Source organism: Haliaeetus albicilla, chromosome 12 (genome assembly GCF_947461875.1).
Source record: "Haliaeetus albicilla chromosome 12, bHalAlb1.1, whole genome shotgun sequence".
Classification (NCBI taxonomy): Eukaryota; Metazoa; Chordata; class Aves; order Accipitriformes; family Accipitridae; genus Haliaeetus; species Haliaeetus albicilla.
This window is the reverse complement of record NC_091494.1, coordinates 28399633-28421154: the sequence shown is the minus strand read 5'-3', so window position 1 is coordinate 28421154 and position 21522 is coordinate 28399633. Positions and strand designations below refer to the sequence as shown.

Here is a 21522-nt window from a genome sequence, read left to right as displayed (position 1 = left end):
CAGAGCCTGGGCCAGCAGCCGCGGCCCCAGGGCCAGCACCCGCACCCTCACCTCCCGGCAGCAGTGGTTGACAAGCCGCAGGTGGACGCTGACTTTGGTTTTAATCTTTATCAGGCACTTCACCATGGTGGCACGGGCAGCGGCTGGCCTGGCCTGTGGCAGTGGGTGCCCGCAGGGACTGCAAGGGGGCATGGGGACGGCTGCTCGCCCGCCGGCACCGCTGACGCAAGCAGCGCTGGAGCCACTGGCCCCGGGGTCGGGGCTATTTTGGGCTCCCACATTTCCATGGGACTGAGCTGAAGTGAGAGTGAAGAAAAGCAGCTGCTGGGGCAGGGGTGGTGCTGGGAAGCCATGCCAGCTCAGGGTAATTTATTGTGGGAGGCTATTTAATGCTCTTGCCGCTTCGCGACAGCACGCGGGGGAGAGGGTGCTCACATTTAACTGTCTGCAGGGCTGCCGCAGCTGCCAGGCACACTGCTGCCCCCAAAATCAGCACAGACATCAGCCCTGGGATCCCTGGATGGAAATAAATACCTTTCCTGCTCCGAGGGACTTGTCCATTTGGGCAGGCAGCATTTCTGCACCCTGTCCATGCTGTAGCCCAGGCAGCAGGATCAATGCAGCTGTGCTGGGGCAGGGGCTGGCCCCGCAGCCCATCCAGGAGCAGGGCACAACTGCAGGGTGCACCCCCTCCCTCACCCCACACTCCCTGCCATCCCCATTCCCTCGTCCACCTTCCAGTTTTCCAAACTCCGTGCACCTTCACATGGCCCTGACACACACCAGCAGCACCCACCACACACACTGCTCTCCGTCACCCCAGCGTCACTGGGAATCAGACACTGCTGTCACCAGCGGGCACCACAGCTGCCACCAGCAGCACAGCCACAGCCCCCAGCATTGTCCCCAGCCCCGTGGGGCCACTCCAGGGCTGGTCCCAGCGTTTTGCCCTCTGCCAACCCTCCTTCCCAGGTGCATCCCACCCCCGCACGGCCCTGACACGAGCTGCAGCCCTGCCCTGGGTCGGGGGGTACCAGCCTCCCCACCGCAGGCTGGCACAGAGCTCCAGCCTGGCAAACTGGCAAGCCGTGGGCGGTGGCCATCAGCCAGCCAGGAGCAGCTCCCAGGTGGGTGACAAGTTCTTTTGCAGACCAGCTTGTTCCAGTACACAGTCAGACCCCAGCCCTGCGGCTCTCAGTAACACTCTGCTCTGCTGGGACCGCGCTGGGTGCTGGCATGCTGCTCCAGGCAGGTTTGCTTTGCTTTCAAACCAGGGCAGTGTTTGGAAGAGCAGAGTGAGGCATGCTGGCATGCGCTGGACAGGGCTGCTGGGGTGACTTCAAAGCAGGGCTCACTCACCTCTCCCCTGGGTCAGAGCTATCGGGGCAACCTGGAGCCTTTTGCTGTATTTCCAGTTTAATCTAAAGTAATGTTGCTGAGAAATTCTCCTCTGCTTTGCTTCTGTACTGGAAACTTCTGTCCCACAACTGGCCCTCCACTTTGCCTGGGCTCAGCTATTGTTGCCAAACTGGTCCCAAGCTGCAAGAGCAACATCTGGTGCTGTCCAGACTTGCCATAAGGCCCTGGGGACACGTCAGTGTCCTTCCCTGCCCCAGCACCCCACATCAGCATCAGGGGCTACAAAAATCTGATTTTCAGCTGGAAGTGTGCATCGGCTTTTTGTGCATGCATGTGTGCAGGTGTCTGTGCACGTGCACACGTATGTATGGCCCTGGGGCCGGGGCTGCCCCGGCTCCCAAGCCCCGGCAGTGGCAGGGAGAGCCACCCCGTGCCCTACCTTCCATGATGGAGATATGTACGGCTCTCCTCCGGGTGCGGGGCACGCTGCTCAGGCGGGGGCCGTGGGTGATGGAGGGGCAGCTCCGGCTCGGCACCAGCCCTGCCCTGGGGATGAGAACGAGGACAGTGTCAGAGCCCGGCCAGTGCCAGAGCCCCGTGTACACGGCAGCTCTCCTGCTTTGGTCCTGTGGCTCCCTCCGCCACCCCAGGGAGCCGGGTACCAAACCCCTGGGAGGCCCCGGCCCCGTGGGCTGCTCCGTGCTGCACCACTGCTGCTGGGTTCTTACCGGTGAATCTCGGGCGGCTCCCTCTTGATCTTGGCGCTGGACTCCATCACCTCCTTTGCAACGCGGCCACTGCGGGTGGTTCAAGAACAGCAGCCGTGAGGACGTGAGCGCCGCACTGGCGAGCCACAAGCTCCCCCCGTGGCACACGTGCGCCAGCACCGCCTGGCCCCCTCCCCACAAACAAGGGCTGGGGCAGGGGGGCTCTCCCTGCAGCTCCAGGGGAAAGCAGAAATATTTGCTGGAAATAGGGGTGATGGGAAGATCAGGGAAATGCTGTGCTGACACTTCTGCCACCATGTTTTGCTGCTTCTCCTGGCATGAGATGCTGGACACCATGGTGTCACATCCCCTCTGGGGGGGGACAGACCATGGGCATCTGGGCCCTCCCGTGCGAGCAAGGAGGGTGCTGGCATCATGCACCTCACAGCTGGGGATGCACTGGGGTCTCTTGCCCTGCAGAGATACAAGGTCCCAGGTCCAGGCTCTTGCTCCAGGGCCAGGGAGGAGCAACACCCCCCCAGGAATTTAGGAATTGTGGTGATTCGTTTCACTCCATGTTGTTCTCAAAAACCAAACTCCAAAGCCCCCTGGTCCTCTCCCCTCCTCCACTCCTGTCCCTCCAAAAATCTGCCATTTTGGGGCTAGGGAGAGGGATGTCAGCTGTGAAACACAGAAAGAAGTAGTGATGGCCTTGTTGAGGCCGCAGTGCCGCAGTGGGAGGACCTCCGGCGACAGGAGAACTCTTAGCAAGTCCTCGGACTGCTGCAGCCCTGAACTGCTCCCCACAGGACATCCAAAGGAGCATCCGAAAATACATCCAGTAGCTGCTACTTACTGTCATTATTTACCTGTATCGGAACCGGCTTCCCTTGAAGAACAAGTTGCTGCTGGACACTGTCCGGACCTGGCTCGACTTCTCCAACCTGCAACAGCACCAAGAGCTGCGTAAGCGCCCGGGCAGGGTACGGCCCCTGACACCGCTTCACGGCAAAGCCTTCGCCCAGTTTTGTTTCCAGTGCACCATGGTGGTGACAAGGATAGATGGCTCTGCTGATGCTCTTACAGCATCATCCCCGCCAGACTGACCCCCAGCATCAAAGGGAGGGAGCCACATGCCGCTGGCAAATGGCAGCAGGGCCAAATTACAAGAGCAAAGCCCTGGAGATGTGAAACACCACCAGGAATGAAAAAAGCCACGGGCAGTTGTGGGGTGGCACCGGCTGGCAGGACACGAGCACCCTGCAGCCCTCTCTGCCAGCACAGCATGTCCCTGCCAGCAGTGGGACCATTGCCCAGCCCGTGCCCAGGCTCCAGGATGGACCTGCTACCAATGGCTTCCCCAGCGGCTGGAGTGGGGCTTGGGCTGCAGCTCACGCCAGGTCCTCCGGGTCCTCCAGTGAGCACCTGCATGCAGGAGCTGCACAGGGCTGAAGCTCTCCAGGGGGCTAAAACCTTCACCACGACCTCTGCATTGCAGGGGTGCAGGAATCGGCCCATCCCAGGCAGGCCGGCGCTCGCTGGGGTCAGTCCGGCCAGAGGTGGGTAAAACCGCCGGGAGGGAAAGTCCTGTCTCCTCCTCATCCCATGGGAGCCAGTCCCTCGCCCCAGGAGGAGCCCAGCAGCACCTTGGCCGAGCCCACAGTCCGCTCCACCGGATGCATAATGCAGCGGTAATTTACTGACATGATTAATCATAAAAAGATTTGTAAAGCAATATTGCAATTTCATTTCATGTTAATATAATGAGAAATGAAACCTGCTGATTGCAGCTGCTGATTGCAGTATTCCCAAAGAGAATACATCACACACTTTATCTCGCATCTTGCTGATTAAAATAAAACTCATTACAAAGCACAAAGCAGGCTATTTTTAAGTTCACCATGAGCACGATGGTAAAACCAAACCATTCCGCCTGGCACCTCCCTGCTTTTTTGGCAGCCAGTCCAGCCCGTGACCTCTTCCTTTTTGTTTGACAGCCCAATTAACCAAACCAGGGACAAAAATGCTGCCTTGGTGGCCATGAACCAGGGAGCCCAGAGCTCCTGGGGAAGGACAACGCCTTCCCCATCCTCCCCGGGTAGGAGCTCCCACCACCCGGGTGAGACCCCGAGCCCAGAGGTCCCCCAGAGCCGGGCAGCTGGTGGGGATGGTCCCTTGAGCCACCGTCCCTAACTGCCCAGGCTTGAGGCTGCAGCCCAGACTGCACGTCATCTCCCCGGTCCCTTGAATATTTCCCATGAATAATTAAGTTGTTCCCAAAGCGCTTAGATGCAAATTATTTCTGAAAGTTTTTGAGCCTTCCTCACTAAAAAAGGCAGGCTTTTCTAAAGCACTCCGGGGCACTGGCGCGACTTCAGTGGGGATTTTCATGCAGGATTCAGCACAAACAGACCCTGTGAAGCTATTTTGAAAATCCACCCTTGAATATTAGGTCAGAAAATATTCCCTGAGTTTTGCCAGCATCCATCCCTGCTGCACCTTGCACCGACCATGTGCCGCACTCATAGCACCTGAGCATCCGCACACACGGGCCGGCTCCAAACAAGCTGCCGTTAACCAGGAAAATGCTAAAACACGTCTGCTGTTGCAGACAGGATGTGTGCCAATTGCTCAGCATTAAAGGCTTAATCTCCAAACAATTAGTTTTAATCTCCTGGTTAAAGTTTCGCTGTGGAGGGATGAACACACTGTGGGGGGCGGGAGGGACCCTGTGGGGCAGAGCCCCTATCCCGGGGTGCCACATGGCTGGTGACAGCCACTGCTTGAGCCCCAGTACCTGGATGGAGCCCACGGGTGGGTGCTGTGCAGGGCAGAGCCGACCCACGGGGAAATGCAGAACACACCACCACGCGCGCCTGGGTGACCCCGCACTTACTTGTAGAAAGCCTGGTTTTCTATCCCACACTTCCAGAGGTGCTTGCAGGCTTCTGGTGTTGGGGCAAAATATGTAAGAACAATTTTCTTTTCCTAAAGGAGAAAGACACGGAGATGGTAGGGGAACAATGAGTGGTGCCCACTGGGCAGCACGCGAGGAGTGTGGACGGAGGCCAGAGCAGCCGGAGCTGGAGAGCAGCAGTGACACAGGGCAGATCCTCCTCCAGAGCCGCTCAGGACACCGGGAGATGTTGGAGCATCAGCTGACACCCCAGCGTGGCGCCTCACACAAGGGATGGGCCACCATGCATGCCAGTGACCTGCCACCCACCTCCTCTGGCTTACCTGCCTTTTTGAATATCCAGAAATAAATTTTTTAAAAACATCATGCTGATGGCTTGGGTGGGACTCGATATCAGCCAGAGGTTTTCAGGCTGATTTCATCAACTGGGGCTAACCGAGCATGATGGCAGTAACAAATAACCACAATAATCCCAAATACAGCACGTGGCCATGGCAAGCAGGCATGGCGAGAAGCTGCTGGAGGTCCCGGGCTGCTGCTCAGGGCAGAGCCCTCACCACGGCATAGTCTGGGGCTAACCCAGCGTCTGCAGGCTCTAATGCCCAGAGCAAGGTGCCAACAGCAGCAGGGAGGTGACCCCAGCACTGCCACCGAGCTGCAGCCCCTGCCACTGCTGCCACTTGTACCACCAGGCACGGGGTGATGCTGCTGCAGGCTGCAGCCTGCCAAGTTCATGGAGAACCTGCTGAAGGAACGACCATGGCTGCGCTCAGGAAGTCCCAAGAGAAAGGAGAGCACTCACCTCTTTCTGACTTACGTATAAATAGAAAGTCTTCCCTTCGAATTTCATTTTGGTCACCTCGTTCCTGAAAGGACAAGGACAGGCAGGTGAGACGCTGCACGGAGCCCACCGCAGCCCGGCTGGCTCATGGGCGCAGCCCCAGCCAAAGCATTTGCTGGGAGCTGCAGGGTGAGAGCTGGTGCTTTGGGGATGGCAGCGGGACAGCTTCAAGACCCCGTTTTCCATCCCTGGGAGGTGCCACGGGGCGGTGAGAGGAGCCCAGGCTCAGAAACAAGCAGCTGGAAAGGGGGATGCCCTGGGGTGAAGGTGATGGTCAGCGGGGTGTCCCAGAGTCACTGGGACCTCGTCACAGGGGCACCGTCCGGGTGGCAATGCCAGCCGTGAGGGACACACTGGCCAAAATCTGATGCAGCAAAGACCGAGGAACAACACAACCAGATTCAGAAGGACTGGAGGAGCTTTCGGGAGACCCAGCCAACATGCGGATGATGCAAGTTAATGTAGACAATGTAGAAAATAGTTAAGTCTGGGGCAACAAAGCAAATGGAGAGAGAGTGCAGCTCGTAGGAGAAAGCCCTGCTGTGTACTGACCAGGAGCGAGCTTAGGGGCCAGGGTAGAAAAGTCCTTGGAGCCAGCAGCCCAGCGTACAGCTGCAGCAGGGGAGGCAGCCAGGCTCCAGGGCTCCTCCAAGGGTGGGACAGAGCAAGAAGTGACACCCTGAGTGCGCGGCGTGGCCCCGCTCGGTGCCGTTCTCCCTGTCCCAGGAGTGTCCCGCTGCCCCGGCAGCACAGCGACTGCATGGCACCGTGAAGAGGACCTGTTTTCTCCCCTGCTTCTCAGATGTGGGCATGCAAGCTCACGGGTGTGCTGGTGCAAGCGTGTGCAGGGCATGGGGTGGGTTTTCCAGCTGGCGCAGCATCGCTGCCCTCCGTGTCCTCTGCTCGGAGCCTGTCCCAGCTCAGACGTGGGCATTGGGTGCACTCCCCACTGTCCCATTACAGGCACGTTGCCCGTATCCCAGTGTGTGTGAGTGCCTGGGGAAGGCACCTGGTGCTGGGACCACCCACATGCCCCACCCATGGGAGCTCACCTGAGCACCCCTTGAACACCCTGGGGTGATGCAGGGCACTCATGGCCTCTGCCCCACAGCACCGCACACAACTGGCGACAGAGCGAGCAGAAGCGAGCCGGCCGGCACGGCTCCAAGCGAGCAGGGCACTGCAGGTGATGCAGGGGCAGAACTCACCATTTAATGAAGTGTACTCTCTTGTTTCCCTGCAGAACAACAAAACCAAAGGGAGTGAAGGCCAAAAACGCCGCGTTCCCCGACACGTCCTGGAAGACAACACCAATTTCTCATCAAAATGTTTGAGCTGGCAAAGCTTATACATCAACGGTGACCCTCAGCCCTAAGGGTGGTGGCAATGTAGAATCCTCCGTGCCATCTCTGCCAGCGGGACACTCCTGGCAGGTTGACCCGGACCGTGACACCCTGCACACACAGTAAAACCCGCAGCTGAATAACAGGGCAGCTGGTCCAGTGGCACTAATGAGGAGAAGCCGCAATAGAGCTCTCAGCCGCAGCGGTCCCATCTGCTTACTAGTGAGGAATAAACAGCGAAGGCAGTGCCCCACCAACACTTTCACTAGTAATTAAACCAGGAAATGGTAAAAACCCATTACACTTGACTCCCTCAGAGCCCTGCACAGCCAGTGCAGCTGGGCGGCATCGAGACAGTTTAAAACCAATAATTAGTATCATGCACAGAGCAAGGCAGCAGTTTAACTTAATCATAATGTCTAGACTCCAGGGAAGTGATCATTAACTGCACTGATGTGCACAGAAAAAACAGATACATGCTGAATTTTAAAAATATTATGAAACAGTTGTGGCTATTCAGTAATTGTTAGATTCGCCCTGACTTTTATTTTGCCAGCAGACATTCAGATGGCTTTCAAAGGATGCTGAGCTGAAGGGAAGGTGCATGCCAGGCTCGGGATTTCTGGTGCATTGGGCTGGAAAAGCAAGCAAGGAATTTTACAGGGGCGGCTGCAGAAGAGCAATGTCTGATTGGTGTCTGCAATGTTTTCTTGGGGGAAAGCGTGGCACAGGGTGTCTCAGTGGCGAGCAGAGCTGCTCCGCATCTGCAGGGCAGCTCTGCTTGCCGCTGGAATGCCCTGTGCCCAGGATCTCCCCAGCTTGGGGGCACAATGCTCCCCCTCTGCTCCCAGTTGTGCCCTTCCCTGCCTTAATCAAGAGGCGAGACATCTTCTCTGCTGTTTGCTTTCCACCCCAGGACGCTGGATCTCTGTGACTTTGCTGGCACGGTGCTGGGACGGCAGGGAGCCAGCACTATGATAAGATCTTCCGAATTTGAGCAGAGAACAAATTGGTTTTAAATCCAGATTAGATCAAAAATCCGTCTTCATCTGTCAAGGGTGAATGGCTAAAAGCAGAGCCCTGAACCTCAAACCAATACCCTGCACAAGGCAAGATGTAACTCCTCAAACTCATCATGTCTGAGATGCAGCAGCCCTGTCTTGTGGAGGAAGGAAGATTTCTGTGCATTTTCACAGAAACCAGCCCGGCAGCAGCTCCTGCAGCTCAGACTTTGGGCTGCCCAAAGTGCTTTGGCTCTTTCCCAAATGCAGGGAAATCTTCGGGAAAGGGAGAAGCTATGTCTTGGTAGAGGGACGTACTGTCCTGGGGGGTACGGACCCCCTTGCCCCTGCCCATCACTGACACAGCAACCCCCTCAGTCCTGCCCTGCCTATGGCTGATGCTGCAGCCATGGACAGCGAGCAGGGCAGCTCGGAGATTAATGGGGTGTCAAGCTGGAAGCTGCACAGTTTTGGAGTTGCTGCTTTGGGATGAGAGGAGTGGGGGCGAGCTCCCCATGGTCGGCGTGGAGGGGGGAGCTGGGGAGCAGGGTGCCCCTGGGAAAGGTGGGGGATGCTGGGGGAGAGGACGGAGAGCTGAGGGTGCAGAGGCTCGATAGGGGCTGGGGATGCTAAAAGGGGCACAGGACCCCACAGGGAAATAAGAGCAAGGCACAGACCCCCCAAGCTCCAGTGCTGAGCCAGACATGCTGAGGATCGCTCCCAGGGCAGCATGGCCCAATCCAGCCAGTTACACAGGACAGCTGAACCAGCGTGGTGATTCAACTCCTCCAGCTGGCAACCTCTTCAGCAATAACAGACTGCCAGTAAATGGGACACCGCCCCCACCCAGGCCAGGTATATTTACCGCAATTGTGTATTTACGGGGCATAATTCAGTTAAAAGCCCCAGGGGACCACAGAGCAGGCACTGCCCTTAAGAGTGAAATTCTCCATCTGCTTTGCATCCCACATCCATCTGCATGTGATGGGATTGTAAGGGACCAGAGAGAGCCACACGCAATGACATCTACAGTCAATAAAAAGCATTTCAAACAGAAAACTGGATTACTGGCCAGGGAAGAGCAGAGTGATAGACTGTCTCTGGCAGATTAATGCTTGTTGGTTTCTCAGACACATTACTGACCTTGTTACTGCCTCCAAATTACATGCTTTAGCAGAAGATGATTGGCCACTGTCTTTTATAGCTGTCTGCACATGAAAACACTTTCGTATGGATTCCCTAAGTACTCTCTGGAAGGACTTTGGAGTAGCCACCCTCCCCACTCCCCTCTGTGCACACGTGCCCGGTTGGGGCTGGTTTTTAAGGCTGGAGAGGGCTGTTGGCTACAGCACATCCCATGTACCATGGCTCTGCCAGCACCAAAGCCTGCTGACAGGTGACAAATGGCTGCACTAGGGACCAGTCACTGGTACCTCTGCAGATTGTTACCGGCTGGAGCAAGAAATCCAATGCAAGGAATAGCGTTCAGAAAACTGTTTTACCTTGCAAGGGTGTGGGTCAACCCCGTAGGTCTCCAGAGTCTGGGCTTTCCTGAGGAAATTCAGCTCTGAAGTAGCTGGTGTCTGCCCACTACAGGAGGGAAAAAAAAGTATTCCATGGTAGACATGAACGTGAAAGTCAGCCCTCAGCTACAGGGTTTCTGTTAACGACAAGAGGCATCAGTCATGGCATATTCCCGTTACATTCATTAGCACAATCAATCTGCAGCAGGAGACCAGCACTGAAACCCAGCCTTTCTTCTCCTGCCAGCTTGATCTAGCAGGAGATAAGCTGAACCAGCAGCACTAGAAAGGACCAAAATTCAGGAGCATCTGCAAAATTTAGGGCTGAATTTCCTATACGCAGCGCAGGCATTACTTCAGGTGGGGAGGAAAAGGGAGTTTACCGGGCAGAAGGCAGCAGCCCACAGCACGTAAGGGCATGGCTCTGCCGGGTTTCTGGGAGGTCGAAACACCACTGTGCTCCCCGGGGACCGGCACACAGCCGTCCGGTCGGGAGGCAGCCCTGGAGGCAGCGCCAGTGCCATGGGAGGACAGGGCTTTGCTGACGGTGTCTCACCCCTCATGTCCCAGAGCAGGGTGAAGGCAGTGCGGGGAGGTGGCAGGAGGGGATCTATAGGGGACAGGGGGTTGGTCACTGTCCCCACCCCACCAGGGAAGACCAGGGAGCCCCTCAGGTTATGCCGGCTGAGCCAACAGCCAGGAGCAGGAGAAACCCCTCAGTCCTCCCTGAGGCAGGAGGGATCGGGGCTGACTTTGCACCAGGACTGGACTGCCACATTGCTGGCGTACTTTATTTGTCTGCACTTTCTGTGGCTTGTCCTTGGCTGCTTGATCACATTTTCCTTTCAGCGAGCAGAGGTTTGGTGGGACATGGCAGCTCCTCTTGCAGGGTCATTTGTTGTGATGCTTCTATGCCACTAAACGACCTGCTTTCCTAAAGCTTGTGCTGCTCTGCATTTTTGCTATTACCTACGCTGCCAAGAGCACTGCTGGCTCTCAGCTGGATCTGACGGACCAGAGCAGGGAGTGCTCATCCCATGGCATGACTGAAAATCCCAAACACGGATAAAAATCAGCCCAACATCAGTAATCCCTGCAGCAGCTGACAATCCCACTCAGCAAAGCTGGCCGGCCGTACCTCAGCTCTGACTTGTGGATCTCCGCAATTTTCCTCTCCAGTTTCTCCGAGTGTTTGGGGAAGAACTGGAACTTGGAGCTGTAGCCTTCTGGGTGCTTCCCCGGATCGTAGTCCCCGATCTCAGCTGGGGGAAGGCAGAACCAGTCAGGAAGAGCAGTGCAACCCAGACCACAGTGTGCATCCCCATCCCGGCAGCGCCCACCTTGGCAGCAGAGCCGGTGGCAGCCAGGCGCAGGGTCAGGGCTCAGAGCATCCCAGGAATGACGCTCCAACCCAGCCATGCTTCCCATCAGGAGGGATAGTTTGTAAAGCATTAACTGCATCCAATTAATTTCACTCTTTGCTTGGGAATCACCTGGCAGCAGATCGTCACTGTCCCAAATTTATTAATTCCTCAAGCTATGTGAACCTCCTGGGAGCCGCACTAGGTCCGTGCGATGGCAGCCCTGGGGCGGTTGGCTTGGAGCACCCCTGGGGTACCGCTGGCCCCCACCCCAATCCCAGCTGGCTGGGAACAAGGCAGCGAGCGAATTCTGCTCACCCTGGGGATGCAACTGCACCTCGAAAAAATATAATTAGTTGGAAATCTGTGAGGCGACATTGAGAAAAGCTCCTTCCCCTCTTTACCTACCCCAGGGAAGCACTGCTAGTGATCACGGGGACAGGCTGACCCAGCCGCTCTGCCCTGCAGCAGGACAGGGGGGGCTGCATGCAATGGTGCAGGCAGGGATTGATCCCTGCCTGGAAAACCTGCTTCAAGCCTGGGCAAGCTACAAGCGCAGCGACAGGTCTGTCCTCAAGACAATCCCAGCAGCCCTGACCCCGAGCACTGAGACCAGGGTGCAGAAATGCCCAAGACAACCAGATTTCTGCTCTCTCCTCGGCGTGGGCTGATGCAGCTCTGCTCCCTCTCCCAGCACCCCATGGGAGTCAGCAGTGATCACTGCTGGCATTTCACTGTAGCATGGCTCTGTAGCTGGTGTCTCCTGCTGGGATTTACAGTAATCCAGCAGCCTCCTGCCACTGGGGATGAAAGGACCTTGCTCTCATTTAATTCCCTCCAGCCTCAGGTTCTAAGCAAGATGGAGACGTTACTTTAATTTTTATGTCTCCTGCTTAAAACACTAGAAGGGGGGAAGTATACCAGCACTGTGAAATAACTCCAAAATACTTTGGAGCTGAAACTTTTCTTTTTTGATTGCTGGGGCAATCCCCTGCCAGCTCATGCTGGGGACGGGACCACAGGCACCGCGGGACTGCAGAGAGGGGGCCCGGCATTGCGCCGAGCCAAGCACCCTTGGGTAGGGAAGCCCACTCGCACGCCCAGCATGGCGTTGCTAATGGCATGTCAAGGTGCCTTTCCACCACCAGCACTGCCCAGCTCTTCCAACAGCCTGACGACCCCTCGCTGAGCATCCAGGTGTTGCACCACGCCAGGCAGACGCCACCTCCATGCTCTCAGTGCCACAGGCAGCGGAGGCAAGAGCAGGCAAGAGAACAGGCAGGAGGGCAGATCAGGCAGAGGCTTTTCAGAGGTTTTCCCACCTCCTGCTCTGAACTCCACCAGCGCGGCTGCAACTTGCTGACAAAAGCACTTTCTTTGCCGAGGCGCTCGGCAGCAAGCAATGAGCTTACCCAAGGCTGTCTTCATCCGTCCTAGCAATCAGCAAGACTGCATTTCACTCTGGAGCCCTCTTTGCAACTGCAAACTGTGGGCGCTTGCCAGTTACCGCAGGCTGTGCACAGCCCCAGAAAGAGAAGTGCTTTGTCACCAGGCTGCTTCTGCCTCTGGACAAGCACAGAACTAGGAGACACGGGCTGGATTAGCTGAGGGGACGCTTATGGGGACGCCGCTGTCCCGAATGCAGGTGAGACAGCTCAGGGAGCAGACGGCAGCACGGTGCTTCTCCTGCAGGTGAGACCCCAACTTCAACCCTCACCCTCCTCTAGCCCAGCACTGCACGGCACAAGCACAGCCTTGAAGCATGAGGCCTGCACTGGCGGGATGACATTTGTATTCTAGGTGCGGTGATCTGTTGTAAGTGAAATAATGTAATCACTACTTAGCATGAAAAGCAAATTTATCTTGTCAAAAAGCATTACCTTGAAGGATATAGGCGGCCAACAAAGCAGCATCCGAAGTCTTGCAGAGGAGACGGCCGTGGTAGAGGTCCCTTTTGATCTGCAGGAAGACTAAATACCTGAGGACAGAAGAGATAGTCCATCTATTAAGCAAAGTTTAAATTACCTAAACAGGCAATTTATATGTGAAATATCTGCCACGAGACACTTGCACTAACATTTCTCTCCCAGCAGCCCATTTGCAAGACATTACACTTGCTAGGAGCAAACAAGTGCTAATTACTGGGCAGTTCCGCCGGTCAGGGCCGGTGCTGGGGCTCAGATCTACATGTCCCAGCACCGCTCCAGCCCGCAAGGAGACGGTGCCTGCTCTGGGGCCAGCACCCGACCCGAGGGCTGATGGAGGTCTCCACCGACCCGGCTCCTCACGGCATGGCCACTCACAGCAGGGCAGAGCTGCCGGCAGAGACAAAGGACTCCCTTGGGCACAGAGATGCTCGGATGCGCATTCCCACCAGGGAAAACGTGGAAAGGAGGAAACTCATAGACAAGGAGGTGCTGGTCCCTTCTGCCTGCCAGCCCCTGGAGTCCCCCGTGCTGCTTCATCCTGATTTGGGCAGTGGTGCCCGAACACAATTGCAACTACCCCAGCCCATCACAAGGTCACCGAGGCCGAGGTGCCGAGGGATGATGATGCTCTGAACAGGGTCTCATGGTCCCAAGCCCACCAGCAACTGCTGCGCTTCCCAGTCCTGCATCCTTGCCCGGCTGCTCAGCTTCCCCATAACGTGATTTTTCTCCTTCCCCAACTTTCTGTATCCTTCCAGGTCTCTGCGTACACACCAACTTCCCTCCTCCATGCTCGCCAGTGATCAACACCACATCATCTAGAGTGAGCTACTTCTTGCGCTCACCCATCTCTATCTCCATGCCCAGTGAAAAGATAAACTATGTTGGAAAATTACATATTTGAAAAAATTTAAACCCAAGTAACAGTTTGGGCTGAGTCATGTGGCAATGCGTTTGGGAAAACCTTCTGATGGTAAAACGTAAGTCCTAGAGCGAAGGAGCAAAATGGAAATTGGAGTGCTCAAAAATGTGTTTAAATAATCAGACTTGCACTCTGCAATATCTCAGTCACACTTCATTTCTCAAATCCGTATTTACGATGAGATAAACCACTAATTTTCACAGATAAAATACATTAAAGAGAAATCCAGATATTAAAGTGTACTCAGTCCAAGGGAAAGTGAATATTAAGCCCAGGTTTCAGCTGCAATTGCAGGCACACCTCCAACGGCAGCAAGCAGGAGCAGCCCACCCGCCTGGGGGCTCGCCCTGGGCCCGTGGGGGGCACGTGGGGGGCTGTCTGGCCCAGACCCTAGTCCCTGGGCAGACAGCCTGAGCCCGGCTGGGCTGCAGAGCTCCACGCTCACGTCAGGTGCAGGGCACAAATGGGGCCAGAGGTGGCTGCAGTCCTGACGCCGGGCTCATGCTTTACCCATGAGAAGGAGACGAGGGTCTTCTGCTCCCAGTGCCCCCCACCACCCCTGAAGCACTGGCAGTCTCAGCAGTTGATGGTCAGGGCCTCCAGCGCTCAGGGTGACCAACGCCACTGCTGCTGGAGCATCCCTGCGTCAGGCCAGCCGGGATGGAGACCCCAGGTTTGGCCGGCAAGCACCACTGGCACCCTCGCCCAGCACCAGCCCTTCACTGCACCAGCCCTTCCCCAGCACCTACCATAGACCTCACCAAAAATGCACCATCAAATGGGTTTAACCCTGCCAATCCCCCCAGCCCCAATCCCCCCACCCCCGAACACCCCTGTTCCCTTTAAGCAGGGAAAGTCTGTAGATCTGAGCTGATTTTACAAACAAAAACCTTCAGCAGGTGCCAAACAGGTTTTCCAAAGCCTTGCCCATGCCTTGGAAATCTCCCCTGGAAAGGGGAGTTTCCCGAGGCAGCACTGGGCTGTGGGGTGAGGCTGCCTTGGAAAAGCACATTAAAGATGGGAAATATTTCTGAACTTGTAGCGGTGAGCTCCATCCAGGCTGGCTCCATCCCCCATGCTCTTTGGGTCCAGCTCCCACCCTCCACAAGGGTAAATCCCTGACCTGCATTTCAATTCTCCTTACTGTGCTTGACAACTGCAGATGTTTGCTAAGCTCTGATTAAGGGAAAGAAATACAATTAACATATTGTATGCACAGCTTAATGCCCACATAATAGCTGCCGTTACTCAGAGATGATGTCTTTGGCCATTTCACATTTAAATTAAGGCCTGATGGCTGCACAGGGTTGCAGTTGCTGGGAGTAAACGTAAAGTCTGCAAACTATGTAAATTCCTCTTAAGCAAAACAAGGAGATGTATCCCTGTGAAACTATTCCTGGGCACTTCTGTGGGTCCCCTAAAGTGTGCCTGTACTGAAAACCAAATCAATCCTATCTGAGAAAGCTGATTACAGCGCATGTCCTGGCAGCAGCAAAAAGACTGGCATTCTGGACATGAAGACACTTTTAAACAGGCCCAGCACAGGGCCTTTACAACTGCTTTCCTCCTAATCTGCATCTCCTGTCTAAGGTCAGCCCCGAAGAACCGAAATTTTCTCAGGCTTCCAAACAACAACTTAAGAGTTTTTTTAATTTTGGTTTTTGGGTCCTTCTGTGAAACACAAGCAAAGCTTTCATTAGTTTTGTACATTATCACAGGGAAACCAAACTCCAAAAGGGTTTTTGAAACACCTCACCATCCTCTGCTTCTTCTGACTGATCCACCCAACAAAAATACAGAGTTTATTAATGCAAAACTGAAGTAAAAAGCTGAGCCCAGGTACATTCCAAACACGCTGCAAAGCAGGCTGCAAAAGCCCAGACATCCTCTTTCATTTGCTGCCTGCAGAAATAGACTGAAAATCCCAAGAATTAAATCCTGGAATATATTTAGCTCTATCAGTAAGCCTACTTAATTCTCAACGTGCTTAGAAAGGACCCCAGCTATTCGTCAGGAATATGTAATGGCAGCCACAGCAAATGGAGAAATGGCAGCCCAGCACAGGGTCAGGATGCACAGAGGGATTCGGGGCTGCACGGCTTCAGGCTGCTGAGACTGAGCCATTATGAGCGAGGGACAAGGGCTACTTGCCACCATTTGAGGGTATCCGGGGCCAAGACACTGAGGGTCCTGCAATCTGCAGCAGCTGAGTGTCCGCAGTGCGACATGACATTTGCAGCCTGCTTTGAAGATATCAAGAGAAGTCTGTGCTACTTTTGTCCCTGTTTTTCACAGGTGAGGCAGGGGGGCTTCCTTCTCCAGGACTGACGATCTCCTGCCCTGGACTAAGGTACATCACAGGTAAAAGCCGAGGTAGGAAGAGGGGAGCGCTGCAGCTGCAGACGCAAATAATAATGTTTTTTGCCTACACCTTTGTGCACAGATGCAGCTCACTGGCTCTGTCTGGAGCCCTTACCTGGCATTTTGGCAGATGGCAACCTACAAGTTTTGCACCCTTTCACACCCCAAACCTAGATCCAGGGCATAGCCAGGACCCATTTCTGCAGTCATTTCTTCACACATCACTTCTCCAGATCATCTCCCTGGCCTGGACTTCACATAAGGACACACACGAATGACTAAAAGCAGAAGAAAAGTGAAACATTTCCCTCCTAGAGCTTGTTGTGAGACTCAGCCAGCTCCTGCTGCAGTGGTCCAGCTCCAGGGGCCCAGCAGCCAGCACTTTTTGCCCCAAACCACTTCTGAATCCTTTGAATTGATTTGATACTTTTCTTAGCAGTCCGCAGATGCCCACGTGCCAGGAGCGAGCTGACCGACTTTTGACAGTACAAACAGGCCCCTGCTTTGAAGCCAGGGAAAACCAGCCAAACAGTCTGAAAATCAGGACAGCAAAGCTCAGCCTGGTAGAGGGGAACCGCAGATGCTGCCAACGCTGTCCCAGCGCCTGGCCAGGACCCCCTCTGCCCTTCTGCTCCTGGTCCCTCCCCGGGCAGAGCTGTCAGATGCTCCGGGGCTTCTGTTGGCAGCAATACGAGAAGGTGAGAAATCTGCAGTGCAGCCGAGCGCTCCACACCAAAACCTGACGCCTTCACCTGGTGGCAGCTGGGCCGGGCTGCTTTAGCATCGAAGGAAGGCTGCCAGCCCCTTAGTCATCATTTATTTCTCTCTGGTTTTTACTGTCAATTTTCGGATGTGTTTAAGAAGCAGCAGCTTTTCCCCACGATACAACAGAGTCTAAAGGGGAATGGAATCTGTTTGGGGGTAGCCACAGACCTGGCACTGTGTGAGATCCAGCAGCTGCTGCCCTGCCTCCATCTCTGGAGCTCGAGGACAGGAGAGAAGAGCGGAGAGGAGAGAAAAGGAGAGACAAGGATAGGAGAGGTCCCTGCATGAGCTGTCCCCGGTCTTCGTATGACATTGGAAGAGGACAGCTGGTGAGCAGGAGCTGCTACCCAAAAGGTGACAGTCCCCTGATCAGCCAAAGCACCCTGATGGCAAATCCCAAGCCCTCTCCTGGGTGCAGGGCTGGCAAGGGACCTCGCAGCCCCAACAGTAACACCATGGACATGTGCTGGGGACAAGTGCAGGACAGACCCCAGGGGACACCACTGAGTTACAGAGGTTCATCCATGACACTTCTCCTCTAATTACACCTTTGGCAAATGGTCCCTGCCAGAGACATAATGGGAGTCTCGGTGAACCCTGGGGCTGACCCATCTGCCCTTCTTCACTTTCTGTGTTATAGTTTCATTTAAAGCTGCTCAACCTGGGTGAGAATGCAGTGGGGAGCAGAGTGGTCCGCATGCCCCCACCACCTGGGAGGGGGGCAGGGACCCTTTACTCCTGATCTGAGGAAAATCTGGAAAACATCTAAGTGTGGCTGAGGAACCCATTTCCAGCTTTGCTTTAAAAGGTGACAGCCGCCCCGCAGGGAGCTGCAACAGACCCACCACGGAGAGGGTGCATGCCACCACTGCCCCAGTGGTGCTCCCTGCTGCCACAGCCCCTCACCAAGACCCCCACCCAGGTCTGGAGTCTCGCTGCTATGGGCACACAGAGAGGCCAGGCTCAGCTCTCATATCTAACATCCCAGGGGACAGCAGAGCGAGGTGAAAGCATGTTGTGGTGCCTGACACATCAGCAGGGTGATTAAAGGCAGTTCCCTCTTTTCTTTCTCTAGCAGAATTGGGGGACAAGGCCCCGTCAGCCCTCCGGGCTCTCCTAGCTCTGCCACCCCTGTGTCGAGCCCAGGCTGAGCCTACAGGCCAGGTCTGCTCCCAGTCCCACGGCATGCTGACACGCTGCCTTTCACACCCTCGCCTTGTCTTACAATGCAAAATTCCCCACAGCACCTTTAAACCTCTCTAGCAAATTTTATTCAGCATTTAATGAAGCCTGCGCACCCAAGACCTTCTGTGTTTGGGAACTCAAAAGCAAGGCTGGTGTCACCCACCCAGCCCTCGGGAGAGGCTGAAGCTCTTCTCGCTCCCCTGCACCACTGCACGGTGGGCAAATGATGCAGTCTGCACCCCGTGCTGGGTGCAGCAGCAGTGGAGGCACTGCAGCGGCGAGCTGCCAGCAGAGCAAGGGGTCCTGCCCTGGTCCCGGGCTAGTGGGGGACAGTGGGGTGCCCATGCCATGGCAGTGCTCTGTGCTCTTGGCATGCTCCCTCCAGCTTGCCTGCACCCGGTCCACACCATTTTTATTACCTTCTCTCTAACAAACCCCAGGCTTGTAAAGACAACTACGAATATTTGCAGCAATAATGGCAAAAGGTTCCAGGGGAAAAATGCAGAAACCTTTAGCAAAGGTGCCAGCCCAGCTGCCTCTGGCAGACACCCGACCCTCCACACCACGGCAGGCGGCGGGGGGGCCTGGGCTGTCGTGCCCCGGAGATCCACAGTCACGGCTTGTTTTCCAAAGCTGCTGCGATTTCTCTGTGAGTGCTCTTCATGTCCTTCCTTCTGTCAGGAAGAGCGGCATGAAGAGCCCCTAAAGATAGAAACTCGAGAGAAGTGCTGTCAAGTTTCTGCATCTCAGTTTATCACCCATTTCTCCTAGAGCATTCATGCCCCTTACGTAAAAGGGATGTGGCTAATTACTTGCAGGGGACGTCAAGGGAACTGAAGACACTCAAACCCTTCCCGACAGACCAAGCACACGTAATGGCACCTTGAGCTAAGGACGTGCTCAGGCACTGGCACTAACAGCTGATTCAGAAGTGGCAAGAGTTAGCAGAAGCAGAACATGGACTCCCGCAGGAGAACTGCTGCTCCTGCTTGAACCCACCTTCCTGCACTGACCAGGACCGGGGGATTCCAGCTGGAAGGAGAGATTTTGGAGAGCTGCAGGGAAGGGCACAGACCTGGTGCAGCCCAGGAGCCATTCTGCATTGGCAGGATGGTACCGAAGCCGCGATGGACGTTACGGTGAGCAGTGCTGCACTCTGAGCACTTTGCCCTGGAAACGTGGTTTTTGCAAACAACTGCGGCCAAAGACTGAGTCAGTGGGTTTAAATGCATGGCTAGTGCTCCCTGCCAGGCATGGTGGCTCCACACACAAAGCACAGGTGGGGAGTTCCACACTTTTCCCCCGCAGCTGGGACAATCCAGAAACGTTCAGGTTCTTTTGGAAACCTAAATGGCTGTTGCTCTCCCTTGGCTATAAAATGAAGCTCGACAGAGCGTGTTCCTGAATTGGCCAAGCCTTCGCGCCGGGTGCCCCATCCTTACCTGGTGATCTCCTCCTTCAGAGCAGCGGGGTCCGTGGGATAAAACTTCACACGGAAGCACATGGTGAAGGGAGGCTGGGCTGCAGTGAGAACAGTGATACCTCAGTCACCAAATGGCAGGGTTTGTCCCCTTCGTCCTCCCAAATAACCCCACTCGAGGAGATGGTCAGATATTGCTGGGGGGTCTCACCTGCCCTCCCTGTTACCCCCAAACACACCCAGCTGCCCTTGGTAAGGAGGGAGCAGACAGGCATGGGGCTATTCCCCACTGCGGTGGCCATGGTGGGAGCAGATGTCACTGGTAAAGCCATGGGGAAGCGCCCGCAGCACTCTCTGCCGGCTGCTCACCCTGCTCTCCAGGCAGGCCCCGGTGTTGGTGAATCTCATTTGCTCATCCCCATCATTTCTGTCCTGGTCTCCGGCAGGGCTGGTGCCCTGTGCCCCCGAGCTGTGGGGGCATGGCCGGTTGTGACTGCAGTGGGACTGGTGAAGGATGATCCCACTTTTGACCCAGAACAGCTTTGTGGATAATCAAAAAGGCCCTTTTTCTGGGAGATGTGCTGGGAATTGACCCCGGAGGGGAAGGACTGAAGAAAATGGAAATACATCTAAAATGAAAGGAGCACACACTGCCTGTCCAGGACATCTGCTCGCAGCAATACTCACCCCTCATCTGCTTCACAACCGACTTGGTAAATTCCAGCCAATGCTGAAACAAAAAAGAAGGCAATTAAAGCAACTCAGTAACAAATACTTTCAGTTAATAACATTGACTCTTCAGGACAAAATTAAAGAAACAAAAAAACCCCTCTGCCTGAAATAAAAGCCTATGCTGTGGCAGATCCATAAGCTGGATGGCAGAGGAGGTGGGAGGGGGGCTGCAGCCCCTGCCCAGCTGGCTGGCAGCCGAGGGAGGGCCCGAGCAGGACCCAAGCCCCAGCGTCCCCAGTCTGACATCGCTTTTTCTGCACGGCCCCAGGGAAAGCTGGGTCCTCTGCGTCCCCTCTTGGCAGCCCCATTGGGTCGAGGCGGAGGCACAGCCGGGCTCCGGTGATGCAGGGGTGAGCGGCTGCGCTTGCTCAGCGCCCAGCAAAGAGCCTCTGCCAGCCCCAGGAGAGGCACCGGGCAGAGCAGGGGCTCATTAGGAGGCATCTCCCTTTGCTCAATTGAACATGCTGTCCCCAAGTGCAGTTTTCTAACAGTGACAACGTGGCCAAGGTACATGGCAAAGGCATCCTTCTTCAGCCTGAACAACCTCCCGCTCTCTGTGCTCTGCTCACCAGCTAGCTGAGTAAGCAATCACAGCAAGGAGGTGGACATGTTTTGTGCTGAGGCATCTGGTCCCCAGTTGTTAAAATCACCCTTCACTGGTGCCCCGTGGTTGCACACGTGCACTGGAGGGCATTGAAGAAGCGCATGGACTGGTCACTGTGATCTGATTTTTAAAGCCTAAATCAAGGTCCTGCATGCAAAACGTACAAAGCCACCTCCCCACGGGCTGGCAGCTCTGGGGAATGTGGGGCTTCCCCGGGGCTCTGCCCCGTGTCCTGCTGACCCCACCACAGCCATGGGGCCAGGCAGCTCCCAGGGTTTGTGGCTGCCCGTGCCACCGTGGTGCCAGCAGATGGGAGCACCCAGCAGCACGGTTCTGCCGGGGAGGGCGATCACTCTGCAGCACTGGCTGCAACGACCAGCTACAATCACACAAGCTAACCCCAACCAGAACTGGAATCTATAATTACAGCATGACACCGGGAAGGTTAGGTTCAAGCCTGTATTTCTGAAATTACACTTCTGTGCCATCAAAAAGAAACCATCAAGCTCTGCCTGCAGCAAAGCCTCTGCAATAGCTGCTGCTTTGATTTGAC

At 55.5% G+C, this 21522-nt stretch overlaps 1 protein-coding gene across 3 annotated transcripts in view; it reads right to left on the bottom strand.

Moving 5' to 3' along the window:
* The window catches only part of FRMD5 (FERM domain containing 5), a 118239-nt gene that overhangs the window by 5314 nt on the left and 91403 nt on the right, over nt 1-21522 (bottom strand). For all 3 annotated transcript variants that reach the window (XM_069798732.1, XM_069798734.1, XM_069798735.1), the window contains exons 3-13: nt 20321-20363; nt 19656-19734; nt 12933-13030; nt 10830-10953; nt 9671-9758; nt 7033-7121; nt 5786-5849; nt 4963-5054; nt 2936-3010; nt 2088-2156; nt 1799-1905 (exon numbers count right to left, since the gene is read on the bottom strand). In XM_069798732.1, the coding sequence (XP_069654833.1) occupies nt 1799-1905; nt 2088-2156; nt 2936-3010; nt 4963-5054; nt 5786-5849; nt 7033-7121; nt 9671-9758; nt 10830-10953; nt 12933-13030; nt 19656-19734; nt 20321-20363 (928 nt within the window). The remainder of the gene's footprint in view (nt 1-1798; nt 1906-2087; nt 2157-2935; nt 3011-4962; nt 5055-5785; nt 5850-7032; nt 7122-9670; nt 9759-10829; nt 10954-12932; nt 13031-19655; nt 19735-20320; nt 20364-21522) is intronic.